Below are 17,567 nucleotides of genomic sequence, written 5' to 3' on the forward strand. Positions count from 1 at the left end.
AATTAAAGACAAAAATGTAGTGGTGAGTTGTGAAATTATGTGCAGGTGTAAAGAACTTCTCCGGGAACCATCACTTCTCCGGGAACCATCACCTTATCGTGGTGGAGAGGTTTGTGTGTCCCTATGAACCTGAGGGCTGTGTTGTCTGGAGCTTTGTGCTCCTGGTAGGGTCTCCCAAGGCAAAGTGGTCTCAGGTGAGGGGCCAGACAAAGAATGGTTCAAAATTCCTATGAAAAATCGAGGAAGGGATGAAGTGACCCTGCCCGGAGGAAGCCCGGGGCCCCCGTCTGGAGCCAGGCCCAGATGGAGGGCTCGTCAGCGAGCGTCTGGTGGCCGGGTTTGCCACGGAGCCCGGCCGGGCACAGCCCGAAAAAGCTACGTGTTGGACATCCCTCCATCCCATGGGCCCACCACCTGTGGGAGGAACCGCTGGGGTCGGGTGCGCTGCCACATGGGTGGCAGTGAAGGTCAGGGGCCTCGACGGACCAGACCCGGGCAGCAGAGGCTGGCTCTGGGGGACGTGGAATGTCACCTCTCTGTGGGGGAAGGAGCCGGAACTTGTGCGGGAGGTGGAGCGCTACCGGTTAGATCTGGTGGGGCTTACCTCTACGCACAGTCTTGGTTCTGGAACCATACTTCTGGATAGGGGTTGGACTCTTTTCTTCTCCGGAGTTGCCCAGGGTGTGAGGCGCCGGGCGGGTGTGGGGATACTCACAAGCCCCCGGCTGAGCGCCGCTACGTTGGAGTTTAACCCGGTGGACGAGAGGGTCGCCTCCCTACGCCTGCGGGTTGTGGGGGGGAAAACTCTGACTGTTGTTTGTGCATATGCACCAAACAAGAGTTCAGAGTATTCGGCCTTCTTGGAGACCTTGAGTGGAGTCCTGCATGGGGCTCCAGTCGGGGACTCCATAGTTCTGCTGGGGGACTTCAACGCGCACGTGGGTAATGATGGAGACACATGGAGAGGCGTGATTGGGAGGAACGGCCTCCCTGATCTAAACCAGAGTGGTTGTTTGTTGTTGGACTTCTGTGGTAGTCATGGATTGTCTATAACGAACACCATGTTCGAACATAGGGATGCTCATAAGTGTACTTGGTACCAGAGCACCCTAGGCCAAAGGTCAATGATCAATTTTATAATCGTTTCATCTGATCTGAGGCCATATGTTTTGGACACTCGGGTGAAGAGAGGGGCGGAGCTGTCAACCGATCACCATCTGGTGGTGAGTTGGGTCAGGGGGTGGGGGAAGACTCTGGACAGACCTGGTAAGCCCAAACGGGTAGTGCGGGTAAACACCGTGGTGGACACCGGTGGTCAGGGAAGCCGTCTGACTGAAGAAGGAGTATTTCCGGGATATGTTATCCCAGACGACTCCGGAGGCAGTTGCAAGGTACCGAAGGGCCCGAAGGGCTGCAGCCTCTGCCGTGAAAGAGGCAAAGCAGCGTGTGTGGGAGAAGTTCGGAGAAGACATGGAGAAGGACTTTCAGTCGGCACCAAGGTACTTCTGGAAAACCGTTCGCCACCTCAGGAGGGGGAAGCGGGGATGGATGGATGGATGTAAAGAACCTATCCACATCTAAGAGTAGCAATTCAAATCTTATGAAGCACCTGTTGAAGCAACACGCTTCGACAAAGCTAGTAACGAAAGACCCCAGCCCTACGGATGCTGAAGGCACCACTCCATGCAAACAACCAAAGCTTGATTTTACACAGACTGCAGTGCAGCCGATAAGCCAGGCAGAGCTGAATAAATTGATTGTTAGGTATACTGTAGGCCAATCACTTTTATTTCACTGGGCCTAATGTGGTAAAAAAACACTGTTAAATGACTGAGACAGTTGTTGAAGGCCTGTTGCCCTGTTGATTACATTAAATAGGTCTAAAAATTATGTTTATTGTGTGTTTGACATATTTAGTTAAAACTTACATCAGATGAAGACACAGGATCAGGAGCTACAGCAGACAGACCTGTGGCAGGTGGAGGGGCTGTGGCAAGCACACCTGTGGCAGCTGGGGACTGGACAGTGGAGGGCACTGCAGTGGCAGGGGACTAAACAGGTTATAAATAGTATCTATTTATGTCCTGTTTATGCACTAAGCTTAGAATACAGTAAAAAAAAACGTAAACAAACTTACCAACAAAGTCGAAATCTTCCTCCGCAGAAACGAAACTTTCCGAAAACTTTCCAGGGGGAAACGCGCCTCCTAATTAGCTACTTTTCTAGGGAGACACTCAAGCTGTCATTGGCTGCTCGTGGCTGTTTTCTGGTGGCAACGAGCCCCCTCATTGGCCATTTCTAGGGAGTTATTCGAGCTGTCATTCGTTGTTCGACACACAGCCGGCCGTACATGCCACTAGCCCTACGTTCAGAAAGCATTGGGAGCAGCTTGGTTCTCACAACATTGCATGGAAACAGTGGTGATCTTTGTTGACAAGTGTATAGAAGACAAGACAGGGGCTTGCCTCGTCTCACTCACTACAGGCACCTGTTAATCAAAGTGACCATGCCCTAATTTATGCAGAACTTTAAGCCTGAATATAACTTAATCTGAAGAGCTATAAAAAAAAGAAATCCCCCCAGTGTTGTCATGAAGGGTAAACTTAGCTATAGAGACCAAAAACTGTTTTGGTACCAGGCTGTAAACATGTTTAATTTTTCTGTAAAATTGGGCATTTTAACATGGGAGTCTATGGAAATTGACTCACTTCTGGACCCAGCCTCAAGTGGCCACTTGACAAACGACAATTTTTGGTACTTCTGCATGTGTTTTATTGCTCAGCATGGGAGGTTGCCCCTTGGAAAATATCAAGGGTTTAAACGGCTTCTCCTGCCCCTCAACAGGAGGTGGCATTGTAAAGTATTCGCTGTGCTCTGGTTCTACACACGTTTTAATGGACACCCTGCAGCCAATCAGAATCGAGTATTCGCCCAGATAATGGTTTAAGAAAAGAGGTCCATGTTGCAACCGTCCCCCTGATACTTTTGTCTCGGCCCGCACCTAGTACGTTGCTACTTGTTGCTAGTCCAAGCTGTTACGTTAAGTTCATCATGAAACTAGTCTACACAAGACTTAGAGTTATTATCACGTCAGTGACAATGGTGATTCAACAAATTTATTGAAAAATGGTCTATTAACGTCTTACACATACAATTTATGAGTGCTTATAGGATATTGCCCTTGTGCTACGAGGTATTTGTTTTGTCTACACTTTCAATTGGCATGGCACAGAACTAACATTCATTCATCGTTATCATTTCTTTTTATACTTAATTTTATGTTACTGCAATAGTGCTATATTACACTTGTTTAGGACTTTACCAAAGAATAATTTTTCCTCCCCAAAGTATGAAATACTGTACTGTTTTGCCAAAACAAAGAATATTTTGTGTTAGGCTGTTTTGCATTCATTAATAAGGGACCCTCTGATTGGATGGCCCAGTATGTCATATTTGTAGGCGGTGTTAAGGCTCTTTTGTTACAAAGACAGAGATCGCCATTGCCCTCCCGTAGTCTATCTCTGTTTAGGTTTTGGCATACATATTTGGGTTTATGATGACGTTTGGCCTTTCTCAACAGCAGTACTGTTTTCCAGGCTCTAATGCGTCATGTGTTAGTGCACAGTTCAGTGTGGGGGCCAAAGTTGCCCTCTACTTCTTGTTTGCTTTAGGCATGCTGGTTACCATTTTAGGAAACTCTGTTGTCATTGTGTCAATAGGTCATTTCAAGCAGTTGCATAATCCTACCAATGTGCTTGTTTTATCTCTTGCTCTTGCAGACCTTCTTGTGGGTGTCACTGTGATGCCCTTCAGCGCCATCCGGACCATTCACGGCTGCTGGTTTTATGGTGATGACTTTTGTCTGCTGCACTCCAGTTTTGATATGTTTCTTACCTCTGTCTCTATCTTCCACCTTATTTGCATTGCTGTAGACAGACAACAAGCAATATGCAATCCTATGCAGTATTCTAGGAATATCACAATGTCAGTGGCCTGGATTATGGCATGTGCCAGCTGGGCACTGGCTGCTGTCTACTCTTATGGACTACTTTACTCAAAGGCCAACATAGCAGGGTTAGAGGATTATTTGGCATCAATAAACTGCCTTGGCAGTTGTAACCTTCTCTTTAACCCTCTTTGGGGAGTCCTGGACAGTGTTGCCGCTTTTTTCTTTCCCTGCACAGTGATGGTTTGCCTGTACAATAAAATATTTTTTGTAGCTAGAGAGCATGTGAGAAAGATTGGAGATATGAGCAATTATTCAAATAACAGCATAAAAGGTGGGTTGATTAAACAGTCTGAGCATAAGGCTGCAAAGACTCTGGGCATTGTGCTTGGTGCATTCATCTTTTGTTGGATGCCGTTTTTTATCAGTTCTATAATTGATGCCTACACTGGCTTCAGTACACCTGCTGCCATCTTTGAAGCATGTGTTTGGTTGGGTTACTTCAATTCAACCTTAAACCCAATTATTTATGCCTTCTTTTATCCTTGGTTTAAGAAATGTTTTTATCTCATTGTCAATCTGAAAATATTTGACTCCCATTCTTCAACCATAAATGTGATACATTTATGACAGTAGTGTTGAGTATTTGTGTGGAGTTTGCATACAGAGCATGTTTAATTGCTTTTGTTCTTTTAAAAATAAAATAGAAACCTGGAAGATGATTTGCACGGATGTTTTCCTGCCACTGATCTTTATAGCAGTAGCATAGCCAATGAAAGTGTTACATTTTCTCCAGCACTCGTATTTGTCTGTGGCAGGTTTTTTGACCACTGGTTGATTTTAAATGTAGTTAAACTATAAAAGATTAAACACATTTTAAAAGCCTCTCATTTGAAAATTAACATCATTACAATTTAGCAAGTTATTGACTTTTTTTTATTGTTATGTGCCACCATATAATAAAGACATTTCTATGGTTTAATTATTATGGTTTATGCTGCATACCATAGGTGCCCTTATTACATCATTGTTTTTATGGCAAATGCACTTAGTAATGGATTTAATATGAATAACTGCATTAAATTGTTAGGATTTGTTATGGATGTTGATAGGCTAATAAACAGTTTCAAAGATAGGTTTCACAATGACCACATTAAACATTGGGACGGTTGAAATAGTTAATTACATGAAATGGAATTAAAAATGGTATAAAAAGTGGTATAAATGTGCAACTCTCAAAAAAGCATTAGGTAATGATTGACTAATTATTTGTTTAGAAAGTCCCATATATTGTCTTAGTTCCCTATCTGTTACTGATTATCTGCACTTTGTTTCCATGTTTGTATACATATTATGTTTGATACAACAGCAAGCCATTGCTAACCAACGTATGTAGAGTTGACTTCTTAACACAGAATCGGAGATGTATTTTGATCCTAAACCTAACCTAAACCCTTTTAGTGATTTATAAATGAGTAACTGTTTTTTTATTCTTTGGTAGACTGAAAGCTAGTGCAGAGAACTGAGAACTCACTAATGATATGCTCAACTTTCTGTAATCTGTTAGGACATAAGCAGCAGCATTTGTAATTGTACTTTTTAATTTAAATAAAACCTAAATCCAAAGAATTTCCTTTTACTTAAATATTTTGGTAACACTTTGTAATAACCATCACTAATAATGGTAAGTTGATTGCAGCTCACGCATTGCAATATTTCCTGATGTTTGCCTAGCCGCAGTCACGCTTTCGGTTATGCACTTGCGGACTCTGTGGGTCTTGGACCCCGTCATAACTGCTTGCAGTTCTAGTTTTATATTCATATTATATGTAATGATATTTAAACCTTTAACATTACATTCGCTCAGCTTCATACAGTATGTCCTACGTCACATACAGTGTTGCCAACTTGGCAACTTTGTTGCTAGATTTAGCGACTTTTCAGAACCCCTTAGCGACTTTTTTTTCACAAAAGCGACTAGCAACAAATCTGGCTACTTCCTGTAAAAAAGACAACAGTTGTCTGGCAAGCATGTGAGGTCTTTCTCTCTCTATTCTCAAAACGGTCACCTCTCTCTTCTGTTCTGTGACTGAGGAGCAGGCTTGCTCTCTCGTCATGTGCAGCAGCACTGTGCAGGCAGTTAGAAGGGGAAGGGGGACAGGGCGCGGGGGTCCAGCTGGGCCACCGGCCGGCCTGCCTGCGGCGGAGACGAGAGACCGTGACGGGAGAAAGAGGCTGCTGAGCTGGCCTGGCCCTGGGCATCCAGTCTTTCATGACAGAACTAAGACAGTCTTCTTTGAGAATTATTTTTTGCTATTTCTCCCTCCATTTGTAGAATTTATTTTTTTTACTTCAAATGCCTTAGTAATAATTATAATCTCATAAATTCCTGTAGTGAGTTTGTGATTATTTGGCTAAAGATTTATATTCCTTTCTATGTACCTTGCTCTTAATCTCTGCCTTGCTGCACCTGACACAACCACTAAGCTTTATGCAAATTATTGCTTAATGATTATATATTACGCATTATATATTATATATTATGATGATATGAACGTATGATGCAATCTAGCTACTTTTAGTGACTTTTGGAGTTAGTGCTAGCTACTTTCATTGGAAAACAGTTGGCAACACTAGTCACATAGGTGACGCAAGTTAACTATGACAATAGGGCAAGGGCTTGCGGCTGGGCTGCTTCACACTTTAGTACAGATCCTCCCTGACCTGTTGTGGCGGGACCCTCGATCAGGCCAGCATAGGATGGGAGGCATGTGGTCACTCAGATGTGGCACCAGTTCGGACAATGGCGGTGGCTGATCTCTTTATGAACAGTGCAAATAAAGTGGGAACAGTTAATAAATGGTGGTAGTGCAGTTATATGTATACATAGATAAACAACCTTTGGTTTATTTGTCCTTTAGGAATTTATTTTTCATTGTTAAGGGCTCTGATAGCCTGTGGGAAGAAACTCAAACACTTTATTTGAAGGGGTGTGCATAAGACTGACTCCATCATAACCATGACACCTGTCATGAACATTAGGGATGTTAGGCCCTCTGCCCCAGTGTAGTGTGCTGCCTTGTCAATGTCAATGTCAATTTATTTATATAGCACGTTTAAAAACAACTGGGTTGACCAAAGTGCTTTACAAGGTAAAAACAACAATGAAACAATTGAATACAGAATACATCACAAAAGAAAAAAAATAAACAAACAAGGGTAATAATATCTTTCCTTAGGGACCGTTCGGTATTTATGGAATGGACCACCAAAGGAAAATAGGGGAGGGTCATGTCTTTTTATTCTTTGTTGAGGGGAGGGTCACCCAAATATTTTTAGTCTAGGGGGGGAATTCATGAAAACAGCAAAATTTCAAAGTGGCTTGTTTGGTGCATATTTTTTCATGTAGCTCTCAGTCTCGGCCCTCCTTCGCTACCAGGTGGGTCTGACCCATGAGTTTGCTGGGGGGCACTGCCCCCCTGGTGGCTGAAACCGGTAATTGCATTGTTTAAAAAATTTGTGGAATAATTACATCTGGCATGACCAGATATTTTATAAATATCTTAAATAACACAAAACTTCGGGAACCATCACCTTATCGTGGTGGAGAGGTTTGTGTGTCCCTATGAACCTGAGGGCTGTGTTGTCTGGAGCTTTGTGCTCCTGGTAGGGTCTCCCAAGGCAAAGTGGTCTCAGGTGAGGGGCCAGACAAAGAATGGTTCAAAAACCCTATGAGAAATCGAGGAAGAGATGGAGTGACCCTGCCTGGAGGAAGCCCGGGGCCCCCGTCTGGAGCCAGGCCCAGATGGAGGGCTCGTCAGTGAGCGTCTGGTGACCGGGTTTGCCACGGAGCCCGGCCGGGCACAGCCCAAAAAAGCTACGTGGCAGACATCTCTCCATCCCATGGGCCCACCACCTGTGGGAGGAACCGCTGGGGTCGGGTGCGCTGCTACACGGGTGGCGGAACATTGTGCAGGAGGTGGAGCGCTACCGGTTAGATCTGGTGGGGCTTACCTTTATGCACAGTCTCGGTTCTGGAACCATACTCCTGGATGGGGGTTGGACTCTTTTCTTCTCCGGAGTTGCCCAGGGTGTGAGGCACCGGGCGGGTGTGGGGATACTCACAAGTCCCCGGCTGAGCGCCGCTACATTGGAGTTTAACCCGGTGGACGAGAGGGTCGCCTCCCTACGCCTGCGGGTTGTGGGGGGGAAAACTCTGACTGTTGTTTGTGCATATGCACCAAACAAGAGTTCGGCCATCTTGGAGACCTTGAGTGGAGTCCTGTATGGGGCTCCTGTGGGGGACTCCATAGTTCTGCTGGGGGACTTCACCGCGCACGTGGGCAATGATAGAGACACATGGAGAGGCGTGATTGGGAGGAACGGCCTCCCTGATCTAAACCAGAGTGGTTGTTTGTTGTTGGACTTCTGTGCTAGTCATGGATTGTCTATAACGAACACCATGTTCGAACATAGGGATGCTCATAAGTATACTTGGTACCAGAGCACCCTAGGCCAAAGGTCAATGATCGATTTTATAATCGTTTCATCTGATCTGAGGCCGTATGTTTTGGACACTCGGGTGAAGAGAGGGGCGAAGCTGTCAACCGATCACCATCTGGTGGTGAGTTGGGTCAAGGGGTGGGGGAAGACTCTGGACAGACCTGGTAAGCCCAAACGGGTAGTGCGGGTAAATTGGGAATGTCTGGAGGAGGCCTCTGTCCGACAGACTTTCAACTCACACCTTCAGCGGAGCTTTTCGTGCATCCCTGTGGAGGCTGGGGGCATTGAACCCGAGTGGACAATGTTCAAAGTTTCCATTGCTGAAGCTGCGGTGAGGAGCTGTGGTCTTAGGTGCCTCAAGGGGCGGTAACCCACGAACACCGTGGTGGACACCGGTGGTCAGGGAAGCCGTCCGACTGAAGAAGGAGTCTTTCCGGGATATGTTATCCCAGAGGACTCCGGAGGCAGTTGCAAGGTACCGAAGGGCCCGAAGGGCTGCAGCCTCTGCCGTGAAAGAGGCAAAGCAGCGGGTGTGGGAGAAGTTCGGAGAAGACATGGAGAAGGACTTTCGGTCGGCACGAAGGTGCTTCTGGAAAACCGTTCGCCACCTCAGGAGGGGGAAGCGGGGAACCATCCAAGCTGTGTACAGTAAGGATGGGACGCTGTTGACCTCAACTGAGGATGTAATAGGGCGGTGGAAGGAGCACTTTGAGGAACTCCTAAATCCGACTAATACGCCCTCTATGGTAGAGGCAGAGCTGGAGGATGATGGGGGATTGTCGTCAATTTCCCTGGTGGAAGTTGCTGAGGTAGTTAAACAGCTCCACAGTGGCAAAGCCCCAGGAATTGATGAGATCCGTCCAGAAATGCTTAAAGCTCTGGGTGTGGAGGGGTTGTCTTGGTTGACACGCCTCTTCAACATTGCGTGAAAGTCTGGGACAGTGCCTAAGGAGTGGCAGACCGGGGTGGTGGTTCCCCTTTTTAAAAAGGGGGACCAGAGGGTGTGTGCCAATTACAGGGGTATCACACTTCTCAGCCTCCCCGGTACAGTCTACTAGGTTGAAGAGGAACAATGCGGATTCCGTCCTGGTCGTGGAACAACGGACCAGATATTTACTCTCGCAAGGATCCTGGAGGGAGCCTGGGCGTATGCCCAACCGGTCTACATGTGTTTTGTGGATCTGGAGAAGGCGTATGACCGGGTGCCCCTGGAGATACTGTGGGAGGTGCTGCGGGAGTACGGGGTGAGGGGGTCCCTTTTCAGGGCCATCCAATCTCTGTACGACCAAAGCGAGAGCTGTGTCCGGGTTCTTGGCAGTAAGTCGGACTCGTTTCAGGTGAGAGTTGGCCTCCGCCAGGGCTGCGCTTTGTCACCAATCCTGTTTGTAGTATTTATGGACAGGATATCGAGGTGTAGTCAGGGTGGAGAGGGGTTGCAGTTCGGTGGGCTGGGGATCTCATCGCTGCTTTTTGCAAATGATGTGGTCCTGATGGCATCATCGGCCTGTGACCTTCAGCACTCACTGGATCGGTTCACAGTCGAGTGTGAAGCAGCTGGGATGAGGATCAGCACCTCTAAATCGGAGGCCATGGTTCTCAGCAGGAAACCGATGGAGTGCCTTCTCCAGGTAGGGAATGAGTCCTTACCCCAAGTGAAGGAGTTCAAATACCTTGGGGTCTTGTTCGAGAGTGAGGGGACAATGGACAGCGGGTGCGGTATTACATTTAATTTATCGCACCATTGTGACGAAAAGAGAGCTGAGCCAGAAGGCAAAGCTCTCAATCTACCGGTCAGTTTTCGTTTCTACCCTCATCTATGGTCATGAAGGCTGGGTCATGACCGAAAGAACAAGATCCAGGGTACAAGCGGCCAAAATGGGTTTCCTCAGGAGGGTAGCTGGCGACTCCCTTAGAGATAGGGTGAGAAGCTCAGTTATCCGTGAGGAGCTCGGAGTAGAGCCGCTGCTCCTTCGCGTCGAAAGGAGCCAGTTGAGGTGGTTCGGACATCTGGTAAGGATGCCCCTTGGGCGCCTCCCTAGGGAGGTGTTCCAGGCACGTCCAGCTGGGAGGACGCCTCGGGGAAGACCCAGGACTAGGTGGAGGGATTATATCTCCAACCTGGCCTGGGAACACCTCGGGATCCCCCAGTCGGAGCTGGTTAATGTGGCTCGGGAAAGGGAAGTTTGGGGTCCCCTGCTGGAGCTGCTACCCCCGCAACCCGATACCGGATAAGCGGACGAAAATGGATGGAACACAAAACAACTAAATGATGGTACGTAATACATCAGATTTCATATACTGCTTTAGTAAAAAAAAATATTACCTGGCTGACGATGGGAGCAGCAGGACGCAAAAAACGAAAATTACTGTTGCACTAGTCTGGACATCTTGCCGTGCCAATCTTGCAATAAAGGTTTCCTAAATGCCATGTATATACAGTCAGGTCCATAAATATTGGGACATCGACACAATTCTAATCTTTTTGGCTCTATACACCACCAAAATGCAGACTTTCAGCTTTAATTTGAGGGTATTTACATCCAAATCAGGTGAACGGTGTAGGAATTACAACAGTTTGTATATGTGCCTCCCACTTTTTAAGGGACCAAAAGTAATGGGACAGATTAACAATCATAAATCAAACTTTCACTTTTTAATACTTGGTTGCAAATCCTTTGCATTCAATTACAGCCTGAAGTCTGGGTGCATTTTCCCTTCAGTTTTGTCTTCAGCAAGTGAAATGCATGCTCAATCGGATTCATGTCAGGTGATTGACTTGGCCATTGCATAACATTCCACTTCTTTCCCTTAAAAGACTCTTTGGTTGCTTTCGCAGTATGTTTCGGGTCATTGTCCATCTGCACTGTGAAGCGCCGTCCAATGAGTTCTGAAGCATTTGGCTGAATATGAGTAGATAATATTGCCCAAAACACTTCAGAATTCATCCTGCTGCTTTTGTCAGCAGTCACATCATCAATAAATACAAGAGAACCAGTTCCATTGGCAGCCATACATGCCCACGCCATGACACTACCACCACCATACTTCACTGATGAGGTGGTATGCTTTGGATCATGAGCAGTTCCTTTCCTTCTCCATACTCTTCTCTTCCCATCACTCTGGTACAAGTTGATCTTTGTCTCATCTGTCCATAGGATGTTGTTCCAGAAATGTGAAGGCTTTTTTAGATGTTGTTTGGCAAACTCTAATCTGGCCTTCCTGTTTTTTGAGGCTCACCAATGGTTTACATCTTGTAGTGAACCCTCTGTATTCACTCTGGTGAAGTCTTCTCTTGATTGTTGACTTTGACACACATACACCTACCTCCTGGAGAGTGTTCTTGATCTGGCCAACTGTTGTGAAGGGTGTTTTCTTCACCAGGGAAAGTATTCTTCGGTCATCCACCACAGTTGTTTTCCGTGGTCTTCCGGGTCTTTTGGTGTTGCTGAGCTCACCGGTGCGTTCTTTCTTTTTAAGAATGTTCCAAACAGTTGATTTGGCCACACCTAATGTTTTTGCTATCTCTCTGATGGGTTTGTTTAGATTTTTCAGCCTAATGATGGCTTGCTTCACTGATAGTGACAGCTCTTTGGATCTCATATTGAGAGTTGACAGCAACAGATTCCAAATGTAAATAGCACACTTGAAATGAACTCTGGACCTTTATTTGCTCCTTGTAAATGGGATAATGAGGGAATAACACACACCTGGCCATGGAACAGCTGAGCAGCCAATTGTCCCATTACTTTTGGTCCCTTAAAAAGTGGGAGGCACATATACAAACTGTAGTAATTCCTACACCGTTCACCTGATTTGGATGTAAATACCCTCAAATTAAAGCTGAAAGTCTGCAGTTAAAGCACATCTTGTTCGTTTCATTTCAACTCCATTGTGGTGGTGTATAGAGCCAAAAAGATTAGAATTGTGTCGATGTCCCAATATTTATGGACCTGACTGTAAATGTGATGTCAGCTTACGAATTGAGTTTTTGTGTAGATTTGGACTTTTATACATTTATTCCACTTTGTTTAAATGGCGAAGTGGAGAGGCCTCGTTCACCTGTTTGGAGCTGGCTGGTGAATGTGATGCTTGTATAGGCCTTGCTCGATACACCTTGACCCTTTTTGTGGATCTACCGATTGCTGTGGATTATTTTTTTTTAAATTGTTACAATGTAATTTAAAATCTGCTTTAAAATTAAACATATGTTTTGAAATATAATGTTCAGCTTCGGCAGCTTTACCGATGTGATAAAATATACAATGACTGAGGAAGCCTAGTGACAAGTCCATAGCAACCAGTGTTGGATTTGTTATTTCCCAGTGTCCTTTTCTGAATGGTCTCAATGTTTTATTTTTTATTTAATGTGAATACTAGTTTACTAGAGGAGTAACTTAGTATTTGAAGTAATGCAGTAATGCAGGAAGTGTGCATTTAGTTTCCATGCTTATTGTGTTTCCACAACAATGTTAGTGAGTAAATCTACTGAAATGGCCACTACACCGTAACAGAGGACTGTGATGTGTAAGATGAGAAAGCAGAGATTAACTCATGTATGTCATGGATGTAAAAATTGAAATGGCACCTGTACATCTGTGCTAATCGCAAACTAGCACATAAGGGGAGGGTTATGCCTCTTTTCCAAATCATTTTGGAGGGTCATAGAAAAATTATTACTGGCGAGGGGAGGGTCGAGTCTTTTTAGCTGAAAGGTCCCCCACTATTAGTGTGGTCGGGGAGAAGAGTGGACGAGGAGATGTAGATAGTGATGAAGACAGGGATTTTCTGCTGGCTCAGGACGAGGAAGACCCGCTGAGCGTCTGTGAACGGCTTCCTTCAGGATCCTGAGCCGGGAAGCGGAGGTGGAGGTCGCCGCACGGGACGAGGGCTGCCACCACAGTGGAGCGGCAAGCCACCCGAACCTGTGCAGCCGATGCAGTGTCGGCAGGTGCCTTATCCAAAGATGTATCCAGATCAGGAACCACGGGTGTGTGAGCTGGCTCTGGCTGGACAGCAGTGTTGTCGGACAGAGGCGCGTATCTGTTGTTTAGGCTCAGGCGAGGGAGTGAGGCGGACTCGTCCTAGCCTTTTGTGTGACCATGAACGACCACTTCGGTCCAGGACGACTGCTGGTTCGGTGTTGAACAAGAGGACAGCCGTGGACAGGTGGAGGGGTCCCACAGAACTGTGTCCTGCAGGGCTGCGCTTAAAGAGGCAATACGTTTGCTCATGACAAGTCATAATTCACATGGATGGAATAGAACCCTTCCCCGTGTACGTGTGTGTTTGATTACAGGAGTGGAGTCAGGTGCGCAGGAGTCACAGGGCCAGCTGCTACTCATCATCCTCATCCTGCTCTGCTTGATATACCCGGTTCATTCCTACACTCGGCGCCAGATCGAAAACTATTCTACCCAATCAGTTACAGTCATGTGAACAAATTAGGACACCCATGCTAAAGTTGACTAAAAAGAGGAATAAAAAAATAATCGTTAGGAAATTGATCTTAATGCCTTAATTAAAAAAATGAGGAAAAATCCAACCTTTAAGGACACCAATTTTCTTTGTGAATGAATAATGTATCGTAAATAAATAAATGTTCTTCCTTAAAATACAGGGGGCATAAGTAAGTACACCCCTATGTTAAATTCCCATAGAGACAGGCAGAGTTTTATTTTTAAAGGCCAGTTATTTCATGGATCCAGGATACTATGCATCCTGGTAAAGTTCCCTTGGCCTTTGGAATTAAAATAGCCCCACATCATCACATGCCCTTCACCATACGTAGAGATTGGCATGGTTTTATTTCAGTTAGCCTAATAGCTGGTTTGATTTGCATTGAGAGATGATTTTATGGAAAGTACCCCATGCCAATCTCTAGGATATCTGCACTCACCTCCCAATCAGGGGGTAGCACCCTAAGGCACCCACCCCCTATAAAGCCCCAGTACAAGCGTTGCTCATCTCCCTTTGAAACTCAGCAACAGTAAGGACCAGCTGGGCTTGTAGTTAAAGGGCTTTGCACATACTCATAGAACTGGAGTTACATCCAGGTAACTACTATTTCTATTTCGTATGTGCTGGACGCAGCGAGAATCAACCAGTCATCGATGTAAGTCAGGATTCTCACACCTCTCACCCTGAGTGGCGTTTATGCTGTCTCCACACATTTGGAGAATGTGTGTGGAGCCAGGGAGTAACCAAATGGAAGGCTGGAGTGTTGATAACTCTGACCTCCCACCCAAGTGGAGCGCCTCATATTGCTAGTAACATTAGCTGACACAACATGGCTAACAGTGCTAACATCAGAACCAACCTGAGAATCTGAATGTGTTGTGGTGGAAGAAAAACCCTCTGAGGCCATCATAAATGTACGCCCTTTATTATGCGAATAAGGGGGTTGGTGATTGGGCTGCCTTCTACCGAAGGTCACACGAGCCGGTCCGAAGCCCCCGGAGATAGAGGTGGGTAGGCCGGTCTGGGGTGGCTAGTGGTAGCGGCGGTCCTATCTCCGGAGCCTTCCGTGGGACTGTGACGCTGCCTACTGTAAACATGACCATGTTCCTGGTGCCCTGAATGTTGCTGACCGAGGCATAAAAATCCGTCCTCGTGGAGGTCGAGTGGCATCAGAGAAGCAGAACAAGAAACGCAGTTTTTAATCAAAGCCATTATTATTGCGACACCTGATGGTAACAAGTGGCTGAGTAAAAAAGGGAGACCAGCAACGCATGTACTGGGGCTTTATAGGGGGTGGGTGCTTTAGGGTGTTACCCCCTGATTGGGCGTTGAGTGCAGATATCTTTTATCTTTTATATATATATATACATGTATATATGTATATACATGTATATATATATATATATATATATATATATATATATATATATATATATATACATATATATATATACATGTATATATATATATATATATAATAAGGTCTCTTGGACTATTTTATATTTACAGGCTTTTGATTGGATGACACATTGTATCAGCTGATTTGTAGGTGGCCTCTATACTGTGTCTATGAGTACAAGACAGGGATTTCAGTATGTTTCTCCCAGGGACCTCTCTGTTTAGGTGCTGTTGGGATATCGATGACGTTTTGTCGTACATATTTGGGTTTATGATGACGTTTGGTCTTTTTCAAGAGCAGTACTGTTTTCCAGGCTCTAATGCCTCGTGTGTTAGTGCACAGTTCAGTGTGGGAGTCAAAGTTGCCCTCTACTTCTTGTTTGCTTTAGGCATGCTGATTACCATTTTAGGAAACTCTGTTGTCATTGTGTCAATAGGTCATTTTAAGCAGTTGCATAATCCTACCAATGTGCTTGTTTTGTCTCTTGCTCTTGTGGACCTTCTTGTGGGTGTCACTGTGATGCCCTTCAGCGCCATCCGGACCATTCATGGCTGCTGGTTTTATGGTGATGACTTTTGTCTGCTGCACTCCAGTTTTGATATGTTTCTCACCACTCTGTCTATCTTCCACCTTATTTGCATTGCTGTAGACAGACAACAAGCAATATGCAATCCTATGCATTATTCTAGGAATATCACAATGTCAGTGGCCTGGATTATGGCATGTGCCAGCTGGGCACTGGCTGCTGTCTACTCTTATGGACTACTTTACTCAAAGGCCAACATAGCAGGGTTAGAGGATTATTTGGCATCATTAAACTGCCTTGGCAGTTGTAACCTTCTCTTTAACCCTCTTTGGGGAGTCCTGGACAGTGTTATCTGCTTTTTCCTTCCCTGCACTGTGATGGTTTGCATGTACACTAAAATATTTGTTGTGGCTAGAGAGCATGTGAGAAAGATTGGCGATATGAGCAACTATTCAAATAACAGCGTAAGAGGTGGGTTGATTAAACAGTCTGAGCATAAGGCTGCAAAAACTCTGGGCATTGTGCTTGGTGTATTCATCTTTTGTTGGATGCCGTTTTTTATAAATTCTATAATTGATGTCTACATTGGCTTCAGTACACCTGTTGCCATCTTTGAAGCATTTGTTTGGTTGGGTTACTTTAATTCAACGTTAAACCCAATTATTTATGCTTTCTTTTATCCCTGCTTCAAAAAATGTTTTTATTGTATTGTCACTCTAAAAATATTTGCCTCAAATTCCTCAACCATGACTATATCTGTTAAATGACAAACCACACTCACAAACTGTACTATTTTCATGTTTCATGTTTGAAAAAAGTTATTGATCATGCATGTGTATTAGCAATAGAAGGATTTTTGTTTTGCTGTTTTTATTGACATAATGCAAGTTTTTCATAATTTGGAGATGTCTGTGCATGAAATGCAAATAAATTGAAATCTGGCATAACCAATCCTCAAAATGGGGTTTGTGATTTCACCATATTATATTTCATGTGGGTTAATTTCTTATATATATTTAAAAACATGGTAACAAATGTGATCAAAAAAGGTTCTGAAAAATAAATACGGCACCCTTTAGCTTTCTAGAATAGATGGTAAATAGGTTGTTTTTGAAAAATTAAAAATACATATGAAGCGGATGCAACTGTGTCTCAGTACTCAAGTACAAGTATTGTTTCTTTATGGCTTACTGATATTTAAATGAATGTACTTCCAAATTGTCATTATAGTTACATTTTAGATTAGACACTTCTTCTCTGAGCCTGATAACTTGAACGGGGTCTAGCTGCAGACTATGAAGTCACTTACAGTGCAGGAAATGTATTTCCTGTCCTGACAGTGGAGCCTGCACCGGAATAGACTCCACAGTGGAGGTCCGACGCTAGACACTCTTGGGTAAATGTTGGTCCTAACGCAGCAGAATTCTAATGTTGCTCTTACAATTTAGAGTAAGGGCTGTGCATAAATGTTTCCTAAGTGTACAATTATTCCAGAGGTTTCCTGCTGTGACGCATACACAGAGGCAGAGAAAAACACTTTCCACCAAAGAAAAAGTATTTTGGAAATGAATGATAATTAGCTGATCTACATCAACTATTTGTATTGGCTGGGCAATGAAAACAAGGTTTTTTATGAGTTTAAAAGAGCAACATCAAGTATCAAAATGACAGTATCAAAAGTACAAAAAAGTTAAATGAGTAATGCAGAATGGCCCATTTCAGAGTTTAATGGTGCA

The 17,567-nt window shown here is 44.7% G+C and overlaps 2 protein-coding genes across 2 annotated transcripts; both read left to right on the forward strand.

Moving 5' to 3' along the window:
• The first annotated feature begins 3,556 nt into the window (after positions 1 to 3,556).
• LOC144513787 (trace amine-associated receptor 13c-like) lies at positions 3,557 to 4,576 on the forward strand. Its single transcript, XM_078244974.1, has one exon. The coding sequence runs from the start codon at positions 3,557 to 3,559 to the stop codon at positions 4,574 to 4,576; it is 1,020 nt and encodes a 339-aa protein (XP_078101100.1).
• An 11,002-nt stretch (positions 4,577 to 15,578) lies between these two features.
• Positions 15,579 to 16,598, forward strand: LOC144513803 (trace amine-associated receptor 13c-like). The gene has a single exon (XM_078244978.1). The coding sequence runs from the start codon at positions 15,579 to 15,581 to the stop codon at positions 16,596 to 16,598; it is 1,020 nt and encodes a 339-aa protein (XP_078101104.1).
• The last annotated feature ends 969 nt before the right edge of the window (positions 16,599 to 17,567 follow it).

The sequence above is a fragment of the Sander vitreus genome, chromosome 3 (genome assembly GCF_031162955.1).
Source record: "Sander vitreus isolate 19-12246 chromosome 3, sanVit1, whole genome shotgun sequence".
Lineage (NCBI taxonomy): Eukaryota > Metazoa > Chordata > Actinopteri > Perciformes > Percidae > Sander > Sander vitreus.

What these genes read in the sequence shown, in the direction of transcription:
- LOC144513787 (XM_078244974.1), top strand. Translation starts at nt 3,557, where the DNA reads ATGACGTTTGGCCTTTCTCAACAGCAGTACTGTTTTCCAGGCTCTAAT.
- LOC144513803 (XM_078244978.1), top strand. Translation starts at nt 15,579, where the DNA reads ATGACGTTTGGTCTTTTTCAAGAGCAGTACTGTTTTCCAGGCTCTAAT.